The sequence below is a fragment of the Melanotaenia boesemani genome, chromosome 4 (genome assembly GCF_017639745.1).
Source record: "Melanotaenia boesemani isolate fMelBoe1 chromosome 4, fMelBoe1.pri, whole genome shotgun sequence".
Lineage (NCBI taxonomy): Eukaryota > Metazoa > Chordata > Actinopteri > Atheriniformes > Melanotaeniidae > Melanotaenia > Melanotaenia boesemani.
Genome location: NC_055685.1, coordinates 30,771,039 through 30,789,848, shown reverse-complemented (window position 1 = coordinate 30,789,848; position 18,810 = coordinate 30,771,039). Strand labels below are relative to the sequence as shown.

Sequence of the window (18,810 nt, the reverse complement as noted above, 5' to 3'; positions counted from 1 at the left end):
ACAAAATACTGAATCTGAAAAGCTCATCAGAATTGTACAAACTCTTGGTTTTTTTTTTACTTCTATACTAGTTTCCCATTTATACTTACATGTTTCTCAATGAATCGCTGCACCTTTTTCCCATTTTTCTGGCAATATATAAATGAATGAGAGGAGACTTAAAAGTTTTGCACAGCACTTAAAGTTTTGATAAGTATAAGCATTTAATAAACACCCCTCTTATGTTTTGAAAGCTCATAGATCAGGTTTTGAGAAATCACAAGCCAAAATCGACATGCAAGTTTTCAAAAACCTTTAACACAGTTAATAGTCTAAGTGCAAGATATGAAATACTTTCATGATTTTTTTTCTCCATCCAAACTTCCCCTTTCACTTAAATAAGTCACAGAGACAACTGTATTTAAATTTAGAATATTTATTGAACATACATCCATCTTAGTTGTAATAAATGGCTTATGATCAGAACATTCAAAGAATATGTGCAAAAAAACACACTTAAGAGGAAAGAAAAGTGTCTTTGGCAAGATCGCACTGATCTCTTAACAAACTTGTATTGTTAGTCAGATGTACCCTTCACAAAACCTCAAATTAAGTCTCCAAAGTGTTGTCTTTCATAAACAGAAAAACTTAATACCCACAATAAAAATAAGACCAAAAAAATCAGTTCATAATAATAAAGCTAATGATTTCATTAAAAAAATATGAATTTGACTATTTGGTTCACCATCATGTTACAGAGTTGTACACAATTTGTAAATATAAAGTGGTTTTGAGATTTTTTTATACATGTATTTTAAATGAATCAGCCAATATGAAAAAAATAGCTAATCTTTAAACTACTTGTACCACAAGTACACAATACCCTTTCTAGTTCACAAAAAACTTTAACATAGAAAAGCACTTTGAGTGTGTTCAGGCTAAAATGGGTAGAACTCAATCTACTGAACATTTCTTCAGGAAAGTTCATGTTGCACTTGTGCTGGAAATTTGGAAAAACAATATGATGAAAGATGCTTTCAGGATAAACATTACATATAAACCAGTGTGCCTGGTAGCTGAAGCATTTGTGCTTTGCAGAGAATGCAAGAAAAGTTTTTCTCAAATGTATTTGTAACATATGACTTGAGGCCTTAGCAGAAATGTTAGAATTTTCTCATCAAAAACATCTTTAGTCTCAAATAGACATCAGTTGACAAGATTGTTTAACAAGTTTATTTTTAAAACATTCACGCTATTGAAGACATTTCTAAGTGATGAGGCTCCATGATAAGGTGCATTCAGTGTGCAACTTATGCTTGTTTCATATCTGCAGTGCAGCAATATATTGATTACTAACTGAATTGTACTTTGCCAAGAACTGTGTCCATTACAAAAATAAACATGGCATTTTAGAAATATCTTGTTGTACAAACCCTTGTTTATTAACAGATTCTCTGATATGAATTGTGACTAATATCCTCCTGTTTATTAGCTTATCTGATTCTTTGTTTCCTTGTTATTTTGGTTTAATTTTTATCTTTGTGTGTTTGTTGCTCAACCAAAGCCATTAGATAAGCAACTACCTAAATATAAAGTTCAGCGAGGGATGAAAAAGAAAAAAAAAAAAAAAAAAATTAAAAAAGAGAACCCCACATCTTTTCAAGGTTTTTGTAGTTTTTGGCCTCTAAAAGAGCATGTCCTGCCTTAGAAATAACAGCACCAATGTAGATGTCAGCAATAATAACCTTCTAGTATAATTAATTTAAGCTATATTTTGGTGACAATAACCCAAAAAAGATGTTATTAAAGTTGATAGAATGATAGAATAACAAATCTGAAGAATGGTTAATAAAAAAGGGTGTTAATGAGAAAATCCAAAGACTAAAATGTTTGATTCTGTACAGTAAAGCTGGTGATGTTGGTTTTCTGTTGAAGCGACTGAAAGTTTGAGGTCTGATGTTGTCCATTTTATCTGTAATCTCAAAGAAGCTTAACATTTGTCTTGATTTTGGTACCTTATTTTTAGGCTTCGGTTTCACTGAAGCTTATCATTGTTCATTAAAAGTCAGTTTCTATTTTATTCTTGGTAGGCACATAACTACAAACATTTAACAATTTAAGTTTAAAAATGATTGTATATGATATAAATTTGTTACATTCCCTACTATCAAGTCACCTAATTTCTAACATTGCAACAAAACTTAAGAAACCAGCATATACTGCAATTTAAGACTAAATTAAGAAAAAAAAGAAACAATCTTCTTTTTTCCTTTGATAAGGGCTGAATTCCAAGAGAAATTTACTGTGTGCAAAACCAAAGTGCTAACACTAAGATTAGTAAATGCATGTGCACTTCCCTATCACTGGCGGAGCTGACAGCAACAGAAACAGAAGGCAGAGCGGTTCATCGGTTTAAAAAGCACTTTGAAAGCACGAGTCTAACTGGACATCCCAAAGATTTCCTCCAACATCTCTGGACAGTATAAACTTGTATGAAAACACACGGTGGTAATTCCGAGCTGCATTCGTCCAAAACGTTCCTGCGGTGCAAGCTGCTCTACGACATAATTAAGCGACGGCAGAGAACAGCTTTGCAGAATTTTGCATTGACTTTAAGACAGCTGAACATCCGCTCCTGATGTGGTCTCTGACTGGGTCAGTAGCTTGTGTTGTCTGAGGATGACTGAACAACTCTAAGTGTGGTTTATGTGGAAAAAAAATCTCACTTGCCACAGGCTGCTACGGGGTACGTACCGTCCCCGAACAACCCAGAATACACAGGTTAAGGCCACTGTTCCAGTGTGGGAGGAGCAGGCTTTTTTTAACCTTTATCAGAGTCAGCTTGCTCCCACACCTGGTTTATCTAAGATATGCACATTCATAAAAGTCACACTCTGAAAGCATTAAAATATGAAACAATGCTTTGTTAGAAAAGCAGCCATGTGATCTTCTTCCCTCTGAAACTGTTGTGCTTACTGGGTTTCAGCCCTGCGGCTCAGTACTGGCGCTATGACCCGGTCCGTCCTGCTCGTTGATGGTGTGGAGGAGAAGGCACACAGGTGAGTGGAGCGAGCTGCTGCCTGCGTTCTGAGGTGTTTGTGACGTTCCTGTTGGTCCACGCCCGGCCCTCCTTTCCAAACCCCCAAGCACCTGCTCCTCCTCCACACTGAAGGAGGCCCGATGACTGCAGCTGTCGCAGAAGTCGACTGCCTCCTCTCCCTCCTCCTCATCTTCGTCCACATCACGCCCCAGCAGGCTCTCTAGCTCCCTCAACTCCTTGCCGTCCTGGCCTGTCCCTCCGGCTCCACTACAGCTGCTGCTGCCACGTGGGCCACACACACACACCTCAATCCCAGAGTCCCCTGTGAAGCGCCTCCTCCTTCCATTGGGGAGCCGCTCTTTATCCTCAGTACAACCCTCCGACAGACTGTAATCCTTCAGCAGGGGGTCCTTGCAGGAGTCATCCCCACTTCCAGTTTTTTTCTCCTGGCTCGTGAGTCCCTCCATGTTGAGCCCATCTGACAGAAGTATCACGCCTGAATCTTGTGCTGTTTGCATGGATTTGGCCTCAGGCTTCGGCCTAAAGTCTAAGGTAGGAGGTTGTGGTTCCTCTATGCTGAGTCTGCAACACAGCCCATCAGATACTGGAGGGACTGGAGAGGACTGTGTGGTTGGACAGTTCCCCTCCTGCTGTTCAGGAGCCAGGGGACTAGAAGCCACTGAGGATGGACCCGCTTGTAAGGCAGTATATGGAGGGGGAGGAGTTGGAGGCCGATTGACCACCTCTTCATAGTCAGGGAGGAGGTAGCTTGGCAGAAACCCTAAAGAAGAAAAAAAAATTAAAATAAGATCTGGAAGGGAAAAAATAAGGAAATGTATGTTGCACAATAGTATAGATTAGCACATTGTTCACCTAAAAGTTTCACCTTGCAGAACTTTGCTGACCGCCATTTAAGCACGTTCAAATCAATGGAGGAAAAAATGTGACCAAACAAGCTTATTTCTGGGTCAAATCTGTGCTGAGGGCTGTTGCAGAACTGTGTGAGATGGTTTTGCAACACTGGCGAGGTACCAAGACAGCAATGCCGGCCGTTTCCTGAAAACTGGGGCATGCAAACAAGGAAGGGTCTGACAGTGTATGAAACCATGGACGGATCTCAGTGCAAACATTACATCTGAGCCAGGGACCACTGCTCTGAGTCAGGAGTGGTTGTTAGTGGTGATGAAAAAGTTATGATAAACTGACTCTAAATATCCTGATCCATATTTTTTCCTTTTCCCTCTTATATCTCATTCTTTGTAATGTTGTGGTCCTGGATGTTTTATGTTGAAAATGTTTAAAATAACATTTAAAAACAGAAACATTATTAGCAAAAATAATGCTGCTTCACATTTTAAATAATATTAATATAACACAATGAGCTCTGACAAAAACAGTTTGCAGCAAAAAAAAACAAACAAAAAAAAAAAAACATAAAAGAAAAAACACACACACATTAAAAACTTGACCATTTTAAATGTAGTTAAAATTTTATTTCTTCTTGCCGGCTTTGGACCTGGTTGATTAGCGTATCTTAGTTTTTATTTTACCCATTTATTTGACATTGATAGTGTTTTTATAATTGTTCAGCTTTGATCAACTATGGTTGTTTTTAAATCTGCTACAGAAATAAACTTTGACTTGACCTTGGAAAACTGTTTACACTCTGCACCGTCTGCTGCTGCATCCAGAAATGTAACCTGAAACTGTATTACACAAGCAAGGAGCTATAAATTAACCCTGCACTGAAACACCAGACGCTTTTCTGAAAACAAGCTCATCTCAGATGGACAGAAAGACACTGCGCATGTGTTCTGTGGCCTAATGAGCTCACTTTAAAGCTGCTTTTGGAAAAAGCTAAACAAAACCAAAAATCTGATGTCTGGTTCAATGTGTGAAAGATTAGAAAGATCATCCAGGCTGTGTGAGAGTCCCATCAATACAGAAGTTTACATTCAAGAAATAACCTGCCATCAAGGTAATATCATTTACTAGTGTAGCTTTGTAGACAGTGTGTGTTTGAATACAGATGATGGAAAAATGTCAGTCTTAGTCTTACTGGACCTCAGTGCTGCATTTGATACAGTCGAACACAATATATTGCTTAAACGACTGGAGAACTGGGTGGGCCTCTCTGGGACTGCGCTAAACTGGTTTAAATCTTATTTAGAGAATCAAAAGTACTTTGTGTCAATAGGTAACTTTACATCTGAGCAGACAAAAATTACATGTGGAGTTCTCCAAGGTCCAACATCTACATGCTCCCACTGGCACAGGTCATGAGGAAAAACAAAATTAGTTACCATAGCTACGCAGATGACACGCAGATATATATTACAATGTCACCAGGAGACCGAGGCCCCATACAGGCTCTTGGTAAATGCATTGAGGAGATTAATGACTAGATGTGTCTGAACCTTCTTCAGTTAAACAAAAACAAAACTGAGGTGATTGTCTTTGGCGCGAAAGAGAAATGATTAAAGGTCACCACAGTGCTTCAGTCTATACACCTAAAAACCACCAACCAGGCCAGAAATCTGGGTGTACTGATGGACTCAGACCTTAACTTTGAAAAACACATTAAGGGAATTACAAAGTCAGCCTACTATCACCTTAAGAATATATCAAGGGTAAAAGATCTGAAGTCTCAGCAGGACCTGGAAAAACTAGTCCAGCTTTCATCTTTAGTCGGCTTGATTATTGTAACAGTATTTTTACAGGTTCTACCTAAAAAATCAATTAGACACCAGCAGCTGATTCAGAACTCAGCTGCTCGAGTCCTCACTAAGACCATGAAAGTGGACCACATCAGTCCAGCTCAGAGGGCTTTACACTGGCTGCCTGTCCGTCAGAGAATAGATTTTTAAAGTTCTGCTGCTGGTCTATAAACCTCTGAATGGTTTAGGACCAAAATACATCAGTGACCTCTTGACCCAGTATGAACCTACCAGAACTCTCAGGTCATCTGGTTCCAGTTTCTTATCAGTTCCCAGAGTCAGAACCAGAAATGGAGAAGCTGCATTCAGTTTCTATGCTCCACATGTCTGGAACAAACTCCCAGAAAGCCTCAGATCAGCTGAAACACTCAGTTTATTTAAATCAAGGTTACAGACCCACCTGTTCTCTGCTGCATTTCACTAGTTTTTATTTACATGTCAAAATCTACATCTGGTTCTTTTAAGCTGGAATCATGTTTTAATATTGTCTTTAACTTTATTTCTTGCATTTTATCTATTTTATTTTAGCATATTCCTTCTGCTTTTATTTCATTAATTGCATATCTTTTAATCTTTATTTATTTATTTTTAATTTTTATTTTTTAACGCACTTGCATTGCTTTCTGCACCCTGCTGTAACGATTTATGTAAAGCACTTTGAATTGTCTAGTACATGAAATGTGCCATACAAATAAATTTGCCTTTGCCTTGAACTGTCCAGCATGCAGTCCAGATCTGCATCCTGCTGATCTTATTATAAGGAGAATCAGCAAACAGTTGCAAGAGACTTTTGAGTCCCTGAATCGAATATTCTACAAAATGGGAAAAGTCTACCTTCGTCTCAAACAACATCCATCTAAACACGAGCCAGGTTTATATTAGGGGTAGAAATCTTTAGGCTCCTCACAATTCAGTTCAAATATTAGTTTACATGCATCACGTTTCAGCAGAATGAATCTTTTTGACATTTGCAGAAGTAGAGGAAAAAACAGATTTCTGATGTAAACAAACACTGCTGCTGGAAAACGCTACCAAAAAAATTGAAGTCTGAGCCAAACCTTAGTTTGGGTTAATCAGGTCTTAAGTTAGAGTATTTCTTTTTTATTTTCTTGCATATGTACATGAACAGTGCAATGTACACTGGTGATGTAGTTTCCATTAATGCCTCTTTGTATAATATATAACTCTGAAATACTCCAACAGTTAGAATTCTCTGATCACAAAATTATTTACCAAGTCTAATTTAAAGGAAGGGTCATGAAAACAAAAGTACAGAGAAGTACAGATGTGGGTCGTTGCTGCCACAGTACTCCACTGGATTCACCAGAACTTCCCAGCCCTCTCTGTTTGCTGTAGGTGTGTTGTACAAAGAGTTTATTAGAACATTTTGCAGGGTGTAGGCGGAAACAAGGAGGCTGACAACTGAATGAATGAAGCTGATAAACACAGAACATATATTAATATTGCTAGATAATCTAGGTGTATGAGTGGTAGATCTTACTGAAGTAAAAGGGCACAGAGGGGTAGTTGTGTGCTTCACGGTAAGCTATGAGGTTGATCTCGTGCTGCCGTTGTTGCTGCTGCAGCCGATGTTTTGTGCGGCGATGGTGACACACACAGCAGCAGCTCAAAATGAAGATGATCGCCCACACAAGCCAAAACCCTGCAGGAGATCAGCAGAGTCGTGTTTATTATCCAACTCTCAGAAAATGTAAACTCATATGATGACAAAGTTTAAACAGCAAAAAGTGTTTTTTTTTCCCTAAATCCACATGGTGATGTAACAAGAAAAACCTGCAGCTAACACAAGCATAACAGCAGATCAAATGCTCCAAACATCTGGAACTGACAGTCAAATGTTCACATCTTTTAAAAACATTTATTATATATAGTGTCTAAAAACAAAGTCACAATATGTTCTTGAGCAAACATAATAAATCTGTTGTTAAGTCTTTCACTTACATCTGCAATCTGTCATTAACTTGATAAATTACATGGGTACGGATTCAGAGGAGTTGCACTTGAATGGTCACGGAGTTATTTAGCGAACTTGTATAAATTTATACATGTAAATAATACGGATTCTGAGTTACTACAGGTATCATGTGGGTGCCACAGGGCTCTGTACTAGACCCTTTACTGTTTATATTGTTTATTAATGATTTGTGTCTTGTTTGCCAGTTGCTGAAGTGCATTTTATTTGCTGATGATACAACTCTCTTTTGTAGCGGAGACACCTTAAAACAGCTTGTGGACACAGTGGAAAATGAGTTTGAGTTAATTAACCAATGGTTTGTTCTCAACAAATTATCTCTTCACTTTGGAAAAACAAAATGTGTTATATTTGCAAAAAGTAAAACAAATAGTTACAAAAAATTTAAATAAATAACCATGAAATTGACACGGTTACAGAAAAGTTTTTAGGCATTATTGTAGACCATAATCTAAACTGGAAATCACATATAAATTATGTCAAAATCTATTGTACTGTACGAAATAAAGGACTATCTGTGTCAGAAATCACTTTTTATTTTATATAACTCAGTGATTGTCCCATATCACACAAGCACAAATTCAGTTTTCTTACTGCAAAAGAAGACCATATCATTTGTAAAAAAAATAAATAAAAATGTATTGTAAACCAACAAATCCACTATTTATTCAAGTACACATACTGAAATTTAGAGATCTAGTAGATTACAGCACTATTCAAATTATGTATAAAGTTAGTAATAATCAACTGCCATGCTGTATCCATAGGCTGTTTAAAAAGAGGGAGAAATGTTATAAACTAAATTAAATGTTTAGCAAACCCAAGGTACGGACGAATATTAAGTTTCACTGTATATCTGTCACTGGTGTCAAACTGTTGTTCTGATGACTTAAAAATGAGTTCTACTTTGAAATAATTTAAAAGGAAGTACATAAATTATATAATAATGAAGTATCATGAAAAATGAAATGCAAAAGGTCTTGTTGTTGGTAATATTTTTACAAGTTGCTCTTACTTTCAGTTTTGGTTATGATGTAAATCTTTTTTCCAATGTATATTTTGTTGTAAATGTAATTTGGTAACATTGTTTTGGCAAAGCTACTAACAACTGCCTACACACTTTAGTTTTTTTTTCCCCATCTTTTCTGTAATTTTTTAAAATATTTACTTTCACAATACCAAACAAACAAACAAATAAATAAATAAATAGAGTCTGGCCCAAACTGCAAAATAAATGCAAAGAAAACAATAATTTAAAGAAATCATGGCAACTAACACCACCTTTAAATCTGAGTGTTTAACGGTCTATATTCGTCTAACATTTCCTGATTTTTAACAAATTAGTTTTATTTTAAAACTATAGAGTTCAGACTTCACAACAGGAAATAGTTTTGTTTACTAGGTGTGTGCCAAGAAGTTCAGCTGATCATTTCAATGGTTTGGGTACAGATTGTGCTTCGTTCCTTCGAGTTAGGTAAACGTTAATGCTGAAATTTGAAATTGTCTGAAGCTGGTTTGACTGTTGCTTATTTCTAGAAATCCACACAAACTGCCAAACTCAATATAGTCTCTGCTTGTTTGTTTTCTTTTAACCAGCTGAAGTCCAAACCTTTAAGATCTGGACACACATGTGTCCCCACAAACAGTTTATTCCTGTTAAACTAAAACAGTGACACAGTTACATGTATTTTAGGTAAGTGGATTAGAAGAAAAAGAAATCACAAAGAAACCACACATTTGACCATGTACAGTATGTAACAAATGAGTTCTCCTCTGTTTAACGTCCCTTAGACCAGTGGTTCCCAACCTATTTTCCTTTAGGAACCCTTCATGCAAACATACTAAAACGCCATGGACACCCTACCCCAGCCTGTGCTGAAACCAGGCTTGGCTTTATGCTTTCATTAGTGAGATTCTCAACATAAATAATGTATCCTGGCTGAGTCCTGTCATTCAATTAAGCTAAAGTCAAACAACATATAGTCTTACTTTTTGTTTTTAAATTAGGGAAAGATTATCTGCTCTGTGGTGTTTTTCAGGTGGTGTTTTATTAATCAAATCTTGCAGGAAAAAATAAAGGTTACCAGGATAGACATGAACTACTCCACTACTGTAGCTCCACCTGCTCTGACCTCATTAAACTACAGTACAGAGAAGAAAATTAATTGGATTCACAAGCTGCAGCCTTATAAGAGGCCTTTTTTTCTTTTTTCTTTTTTTGACTGAGGGTAGATGTGCTAAAATATTCTGTAGCAGATTTTGATGACCCTGTTTATTCATTTTTGGATCTGGTTTAAAAGAAAAAAAAGATAATAGGGGTTTCAGGCTCCCAAAACACCATTTTCACGTGAGCAAAATGCCTGGGTGATTTAGCAGACACACTTCAACTCGTTTGTGTAGACAGGGGCTGTGTCTTGATATGCTCCCTACTCCCTACATAGTGCCTTATAAAGGGGTCACGCCATTTTTTTTTAGGAGTATCCGAATGTCCAGAGAGAAAAAAACTATTGCACTCAAAATTACCCACAATGCGTCTTAAAAAGTATGCGTCTTTTTTTTTTTTTTTTTTTTTTCGCTGTCGGAAAATCTAATATTTAGTAGATTTGTTGTTTATAAACCTGACATGAGCTTTTCTATTTTGTTCTTGTGGGAACCTGATTTTTTTTCCTGAACTATTAGCCTACTAGACCGTCTTGTCGTATGTGCAGTTTCACGTACATGTGACATATAAATGTGTGATGATTTAGTCTCATGTCGTATTTTTTAGATATTTTTTATCATGTCATATTTGACAAGATTTTGGCTTATTAATCAGCAGATTAGTTTTGTTTAGTTATTAAATACAAATGAAACCAAAAGTGAGATCAATTAAAACAGTACAGTGATAAAAAAAGGTTAAGAACGTATACTAGGTGAATAAACTTGACAAGAAAAGGTGTGATTCCCAAAAGAAACAAAAAAAAAAAAAAAAAAAAAAAAACACATCAAAAATTAAAAATAGAATAAAAATAAAACCTGACTACAACTGTCATTTACAGATAATTTATCTGCATGAGCCGTATTTGCTGCAAAGTTCTGAAAGAACCGGTGCAGAGGAGTCCTCGGTATTTGGATGAACAAACATTTTGTTTGCATGAAGATTTAACCTGCAGGAGAATTAACAAAGGAACTGAAACAGCTGCTTCTGAGTCTTCAGAAAGATGTACATTTTTTTCATGATTTTAAATATATTTTAATTATTTTTTTAATTGTGTATATTTTATCATAATGCAAATTTTTAATTTGCATTATTTAGTTAATTTTTTTACCTCAGTGACATAAGACATGCGGACTCACTTATGTGTGCTATGCTTCTCAGTAAAATAAATAAATAGTTTTTGACTATGGAAATAATACTCTGTTCAAATGCAATTTTAATGGAAATAGAATTAACAAAATATTCAATACTGGCTTTTATGTCAGAAATGTATACATCAACTTTAACAGATTTATCTCTGGTTTTAGTTCCCATGATACACTACAATGGTGTACACTGTATTCAGACAAGATAAAGTTAATTAAAAGACAATATGCAATATTTAAATAAGTAAAAAAAAGTTCATCAGAAAATGAGTGGACAAACTTATTTTCTAATAATGCCTCTGAGGTGTACCCTTCATCTGTGGTTAATCGAGCTCTTTGCAGGTTTTTAAATGTTTAAAAAGTTACTCTTTGAAATACTCTGGGCTGTAAATCATTTATTTGACAAAGGAGGTTACATTTAATTAGAGGTTGTTGCATCATTCCTGACAGTTTGATCGCTGTGAAAGAACAAGACGTACGGGCATTTTTGAGGATGACAAAGTATTTCAGCTCATGTAACAGTTTGAACATATAAACTCATGCTGTTAAGATTACAAAGATGGAGGGAAAGATAGTGGAAAGAAGCATAAAGGTGGATACTTACACCAAAGCTCATAGTAGTAACTGCAGCACTGGGATTCACCGCAGCAGTGTCCCGACTCACAGAAGTAGCTCTGGTTGTTGACACCCTCACAGTGGAGCAAGCTCTGAAACATAAGAAATGCTCACTTTAAAACGCATGTTACCATAACCTTCAACTTTAACAAATACAGACCTCTTGACTCATGAAAATAAATGTTTATATTTCCAATGATACCTCTGAATAAAAACAATAGAAAACATCATCTTACTAGATCCTGAGTCCAGCCATGCACACTAAACTACTAACGGAATTGCATTTTTCCATCAAAAGTAGCATGATCGAACAGATTCTTTAAAACATGACCAGCCCAGCTAAATCCTCTCCCATCGCCAGTAGTGATGTGTTTCCCCTCAGAGGGCTGCAGTGTACTCACAATAGGTCCAGTAACTACCACCACCTTTCAGGACACAAACCTGCAAGCTACAACAACATAGAGAGATGGCATCAAACTGGATTTTGCAGGCTGCACACAGCTTTTCATAATAAGCAATCAAGCCAGTTTTGATCGGACCACAAATGTCAGCTCCAACTCAGGGGGTACCAAGAGTGAAGTTGAGTGACAGTTGTCTTCCACTCACATAAACAAAACAAAAATGAATTAATCTCTTCTGCTTTTTTTCTGCAAGTTGCTCCAAAGCATCCATGTGAAACATAGCAGCTCATAGGTGTGTGTTTCTGTCAAAAAAACTGCACCCACTACTACAGACTGGTGGCAGGAAAAAAAATAAATAAATAAAACGTTGGTGTGTGCTCCTGGCTGTTTTGTTCCCACATATAACTGATAATATACTTCTGTCTCACTGCAGAGTAGTAAGGTTGAAACAAAGATTGTGATAAAACCAGGTCATAAAAAGTGTATGAATTCTACATTTAGGCCCCAAAACTTCACTCGAGAGGTCATGGTGACACTGAGCACTACATTTTAATCAGTCCTTGATGGAGTCCAAGCTGATGTTTGTGCCAGAAGTAATTAAATTCCCTCCCTGCATTCCAGAAATATCACCTTCGCTAGAACGGGATGGATTTACGGTCAAAGTGACCTACACCTTTGACCATCAAAATCTAATCTGGTTATCCTGGAGTCTAATATATAAAAACCTTACAAATTAAATAATTTTTAAAAAAGCCTTAAGACATTAGAACAATACCAGCTTAAATTATAAAGGTATGACCTGATTTGGCTGACCTCAATGTTTACTGCTGCTTTAATTATTAGGCAATGATGACATATTGTCACAAAACAGTCTAAAAATAAGAATGTCAAGATTAAATCTGAGCTGATAAAAGTTACTTAACCTTTAAAAATCTTAAGCCATTTTCGGTCTACCTGCCTTTTTAAAATGAGTTTTTAATGGAAAAATGCATGTAGAACCCTTTTAAGCACAAAGACTTTTTTCAGGACACCCTCAGTTGTCAGATTATGAGGCTCAAGTTATGCAAGCTGAATTTTCCAATATCTACTTTGTAGAAATAACACACAGATCAACCATTTCCAAGCTTTTCTTCATCTGCCTGTCATTCTCTCAAGTCTTTACTTTCAGGAGGAATTTAAACCAATGCACAACAGAAACTTTTTACATATTTACACACTAAGTTTTGGCGCCACTGAATCAAAACGTCTTCCTGGCTTTATTCCAGAAATAGAGGTCCATTATTTTTTGTTCTTTTCAGACAGATAACTTTCACATGTTTATCATTGGCTGGTCCTGGTTGAATATAACCATCAATAATAATCTAACTGGTCAAAAGTTTATCAGAATGTAGAGGTCAAAATAAAGGTTTTTAAGCAACAAAGTAGAGATAGAGATCTTTTTATTATAAAAAATAATAGTGCCATCATGGATCCCTCATTGTGGAGTCTCTGGGTAAACACTATTTTGCGGCCGGATTGTTAACCTCCTGGATGGGATATAAACGCAAGCAAAACATCTTTAGATCACCTAAAGAATAAGTTATTGATCCCAATTTACCCTAAAGACTTACACATTGCTGCTCCTAAGCAATTTTTGATAATATAGGCAGTTCAGGGGTGCCAGCGATCTAGCAGTTTCAAGAGTTAAACAATTCTATGATGCAATACATAAAACAAAGAGGGGAACCACTCAAAGACTCAAAAATTCATCATAATTTAGTAATAGTTTAGTATTACTATTTTAAAAGAAGTCAAACAGATTAATTAATTAATGTGTTCATAGTTGTTTTTTCTACATAGCCAGAATGCTAAATGCCTTTTGAGCTGGTAAAATAACACTGCAAATATCTATCAAACATTTATACACAGCTGTTGTGATGTGCTGCTAAATGGTGTTTCATGGTGTTTTAAATGACACCCAGAACAAAACCAGTCAGTAAATCACCCCAGTTCTAATAAACTATCTCCACTTAGGTTGGTCACAAATCAATAAGGCATCTGTCTTCACCCCAATAGCATGCAGCTGTATGTTTTAACTCTCAATATAGCTAACTAGTTTAGTCAAAACCTGATACCATCTATCCAACCTGGGGAAAAAAAGCTAACTGGACCTAAACAGAGTACTCTGATCATACATCTCATGAGACAGGCTGATGCACTTTTCTATGAAACTGAACTATGTTAAGATTATCTTAATGACCAGCAGCCAAAAGTTCTACACGAGGATAAGCGTAGCCTTCTTTATCTCTATCGACTGTACGTACGACAGGTCTTCGACTGAGAGTCATGATGATCCAGGATCCAGACGAGTCTCCACTTTCTCAAGGGGTCATTATCCCACAGAGAGGAGAAGTCAAAATGCTCCAATGTATTCTCACTCGCTCCCTTTCTTCGTCAACCCTACCCACACGGCTGCACAAGCAGACACACACACACACACACACACAAACCCTCACCCCACTCCAATCCAGCCCAAACAGTGGACAAGGATTGCTTTACGGAAATTTCCAAGGAGCAACGGAGAGCAAGCTCCTAGCTACACCGCTGCATGATAATAAGCTGGTGAGAGGTGTGTGCTCAGGCAGGGAGAGGACAGCCAGACAGAGAGTAACACAGGAATGAGCTGTCAAATACAGCACATCAGCTCAAACTGCTGACAATAATTTACAGCCACGACTTCAAACTGTGACGGATCATCAGCCGTTTGAGCTTTATCAACATGACATTCTTTTAAAACCCAAACCTAAACAAAGAGATTTAATGATCACACGATGTTCTGTTCTTCAAATCTGTGATAACTTGAGCTCTTCTCTCAAACTTAATAGACATTCTGTAACATGTGCACTCCAGTTTGAAGGCTGAGCTCTTTTTGCACTGAATATAACCATCTAGTTTAAATGTTCAACGGATGCATGAAAAGGGGGGTGAAGATTTTGCAGATTAGGCCTGATACTGAGAAAGCACTCAATCTTAAACATTCACCCATATATAACCAAACCAAAGGTGACAGTTTTACCTAAAATAAAAAATAAACAAAAAATCTGAGTCCATCAACAACTCTCACGTTTCACTTGTCCTGATAGTGGCCTCACAAAGAATCTACACAGACTAGATTCCCTGGGATCCCATCCAAACATGCAACAATATAACAATCCACCTCTCTCATACCACACCAACAGATTAAAACTAGACTTGGTTTCCTTCCCTGAAACTATCAATGCATTAGAATAAAATCAACCCTAATGAGAAGCTGCTGAAACAAGCAGAGTTCAAAAGTCTCTTGGAGACTATCGGATACGGTGTCTGGAGATAAGTGGCTGCAAGATTTTAAGTCTCTACCGCTGTGCCAGAGTTGATCTACTTAGAGTCCTGCTGGACTTACTAATTCAGCTACTACACATAAGACCCCTCCTGATCTTTCACTTAACATGAAGGTGTTCTTTTACAGCCATCGACAGTATGAATCATTAGAACAATAGCTTTGTTTTAATGGAGAATGTCTGATCTAATCAAACCGTCCGGTCAAAAAAAAAAAAATGTATCACTTTTTTTTTTTAAGTCTGCAAAAGAGAGGCTGTAGTCTCTGCGTAAGCACTAGTGTTGCTACTGTAAGCAACTAGCTGAGTATGCAACTAGTTTTTCTATTTATGAGAAAGTTCCTCAGTGTAACACTGCAAAGAATTAAGGGATTTCATAACGGTTACATCATATAACATTGAAAGATGTTAAACATTAAAAGGCCTAGACCAGGGATCACCAGCTCAAACCTCTTGAGCCAGTGTCCTGCAGGATTTTAATGTTTCCACGAGGTAACACACCTGACTCAAATAATGAGTCGTTAAAGGGCTTGGGTAGAACTTGACAACAAGCTGTTGTAGAACCATTTTAGTTGGTACTTGGTACATACTAGGTATGTTGCAGTAGGTAAACATCTAAATCTGCAGGAAACTGGCTCAAGAGGTTCAGAGTTCATGATCCCTGGACTTGACCAAAAACAGATATTGAATGTTCATGATCTGTGATTCATCAGGATGCAACGCATTCCAATCAGGAGCGATTTTGCCATGACAAGTAGCTTAAAAAACAGAGCAACCATCCAACTTTCTATCATGCTCTAAAAGCCAGAATCTGTGTGGACACTGGTAACTTGTGCATCAGTGAAGGCTTCATTAATCTTGTAAGATATCTACAGATTCTAATCTTAAACAAAACATGCTGCCATCCTGATTGTCGTTTTTTGTTTGTTTGTTTTTGCTGTTCAGGAAAAGCCTTGCTTATTTCAGTAAAACAATACCAAATCTCTGCACACACTACAACGTCAAGGTCCTGAAGTTAAAGAGTCCAGGAGTGTGTGGTGCCTGCCTGCACCACACATTTAAAACATTACCAAACAAGAAAGCAACAAACTACTGAACAACTGTTGTTAAAATACTGCAGGTAATTATCAAATTAACAAAAATGGGGGGTTTTTTTAAAAAAAAAGAGGGAAAGAATTACAGTAGTCAGTGTACTATTTTTAAATAACTATGGTATTTAATTAATATGCAAAGCAATGTATCCAATTCTAATGTACTACACCACAAACTTCCCTCTCGAGGATATACATTTATATTTAAGATATAACCAGTAGCTAACTTAATGTCTGACTGTTGTTACAACAGACGATACGGATGCCCTTGTGAACACGCACGTAAGATTACATGTTGCCTTGACATGTTGTCTTGACACACATTAGTGTGTTAGAAGTTTGTTTTTTTGCTTACAAAAGATATTTTTTTCTAAATAAGAACTTCATCCATCTACTACTTGGACTACATCTACGACTGCCCATACCGTGAATGAATTTCGCTTTTGGTGTCAAAATGTCAACAGTCAATCATAAACACAACAAGGCCCCGGCTGTTTTTTTAGTTAAGCTATGTTAGCTTCCGATGCTAACAGGCTAACTTTGCAACCATACAAACATCTTTGTGATTAAAACAATACTTGTTAAGGCAGGTCGATGACTATCGCCAGTCGATATACTAGCCTGCCAAAGTAACAAAAGTTATTGCGAATTGAGCACATGCATGTGTACATTTATGATTTGCTAACTTATTCGGCTAACAAGCTAACAGTTTCCATAAAGGTATTTGGCTGTTCAACCTTACCCTGTCTGCTGCGGACTCCGTGGGGGTGACAGAGCCGACAGCGTGTAAAAACAATCCCATTTTAAGACCCAAACATAAGCCTTTCATTCCTCCAAGCGCAGACTGCGGAAAAACATTAGCATGTACAATCTGCTGTCCGAGTATCTTCCAACTACTTGTCGGCTCGTGCCGAGCTGGAAGGCCGCTGTATGCGCCGCCTCCTTTGCGTCCCGAACATTTCAGCAAGGAACGGTGCTGGCGCAACTAGTTGCTGTCGGTGCCAGCGGCTGAAACAGCTCTTACACAAGCCGTTCCCCAAGCACAGGAACTCCGCTTCTGTCAGCTGGGTGTGGCGTGGTCACCTAGACCAGATCCATGTGCGCAACGTGATGGGCGTACAGTTCTGTGGATCATAACTGTTTTTGCGGACTGACCCGTGATTGGATAGCCCTGCAAGCTGGGAAAAGGTTGACCAATCATTGATCGGTGCGTCTTTAATGCATGGACTGGCTATCTTCCAAGGTTCCCCTTCTCTGTTTCATGAACACATGTTCTGAAGGCGGGAAAGAACATCTACATTATGGAACTGAGAAATGTAATTTTATCATTATTTACTATATTAGGTCGTATTAAATTAAAAGGTGATAAAATGACGAATTTCAGTTCAACTCAAATCACTTTATATGTCCCCAAGGGTAAATTTTTTAAAAGGAATAACAGCAGCTTTATAAAATAAATTAAAATACATACGGGCAACAAACACAGACAGCAGACAACATTCACAATGTGGTATTAAAAAGACATGAGGGTGATTAAAGTGCTTTGGTTATTTAGGAGGTGTTCAGGGTTCAGAACCTTGACAGCCTTAGGGATGAAAGTAGACTTCCTCCTTTGTGTCCTACAGCCTGGACAGCAGAGTCTGCATCCCAAAGGGAGCCACTGAAACTCTGGAAAAAGAACATGGGAGGGGTCCTTTAAAATCCTGCATGCCAGGTTTACAGCCTGCTTTCCACAGAAAGTGATAAGAGTTCTTACCGACTGCTCAATCTTTTTTTAACAGACTTTGACCACATTGAGCAGACGGCTCCTGTTCTGTAGGGTGATAGAAATGTACCAATTGTAGAATTGCAGCTGAAAAAAAAAAAGATTATTACATTTTCAATAAAAGTGTAATAGAATGTGGTGAGAATGTCCTTGTTCACCCCAAAGGATTTCTGTTTTCTAAGGTCCCTGATGGCACTTCTTACGGATTTCTTCTGCATTAGAGGAAAACCTCAGTTGGTTGTTGGAGATAGTTCTCAGGTATTTGGATTCCTCTACAATCTCCACTGGCTTGTCCTGAATGATGGTGGTAACCACTTCAGCCAGTTCTTTCTGTTTGGGGGAAAAGGTCACAATCATCTCCTTAGTTTTACTTATGTTGAGCTTGAGGCAGGAGCTTTCACACCAGTCTATAAAATACTGTAGAGCTGAGCCATGGTGTTGTGCTGAAAAAAGAGGAGAGAGGACACAACCTTGGGGAGAGCCAGTGGAGGTAGAAAGTTTGTCTGACAAG

The 18,810-nt window shown here is 37.4% G+C and overlaps 1 protein-coding gene across 3 annotated transcripts; it reads right to left on the bottom strand.

Annotated features, from left to right (window-relative positions):
- Positions 1–399: 399 nt before the first annotated feature.
- On the bottom strand, positions 400–17,633 carry wbp1lb (WW domain binding protein 1-like b). 3 transcript variants are annotated; one of them, XM_041984167.1, is made up of 4 exons: positions 17,277–17,633; positions 11,676–11,778; positions 7,238–7,399; positions 400–3,800 (listed from the first exon to the last, which is right to left on the bottom strand). In XM_041984167.1, the coding sequence occupies exons 1-4, from the start codon at positions 17,361–17,363 to the stop codon at positions 2,962–2,964; spliced, it is 1,191 nt and encodes a 396-aa protein (XP_041840101.1). In that variant the 5' UTR covers positions 17,364–17,633; the 3' UTR covers positions 400–2,961. The 3 variants fall into 3 exon arrangements, with proteins under 3 accessions (XP_041840101.1, XP_041840102.1, XP_041840103.1); XM_041984168.1 differs by lacking the exon at positions 17,277–17,633 and adding an exon at positions 14,391–14,452; XM_041984169.1 differs by lacking the exon at positions 17,277–17,633 and adding an exon at positions 11,831–12,383 and having other exon boundaries at positions 11,676–11,799.
- Positions 17,634–18,810: the final 1,177 nt, after the last annotated feature.

Coding starts and splice junctions, on each gene's coding strand:
- wbp1lb (XM_041984167.1), bottom strand. CDS start 17,363: ATGAAAGGCTTATGTTTGGGTCTTAAAATGGGATTGTTTTTACACGCT. Junction 11,779..17,276: donor CGGAGTCCGCAGCAGACAGG/GTAAGGTTGAAC, acceptor CTTATGTTTCAG/AGCTTGCTCCACTGTGAGGG. Junction 3,801..7,237: donor CTCTGTGCCCTTTTACTTCA/GTAAGATCTACC, acceptor TTTCTTCTTTAG/GGTTTCTGCCAAGCTACCTC.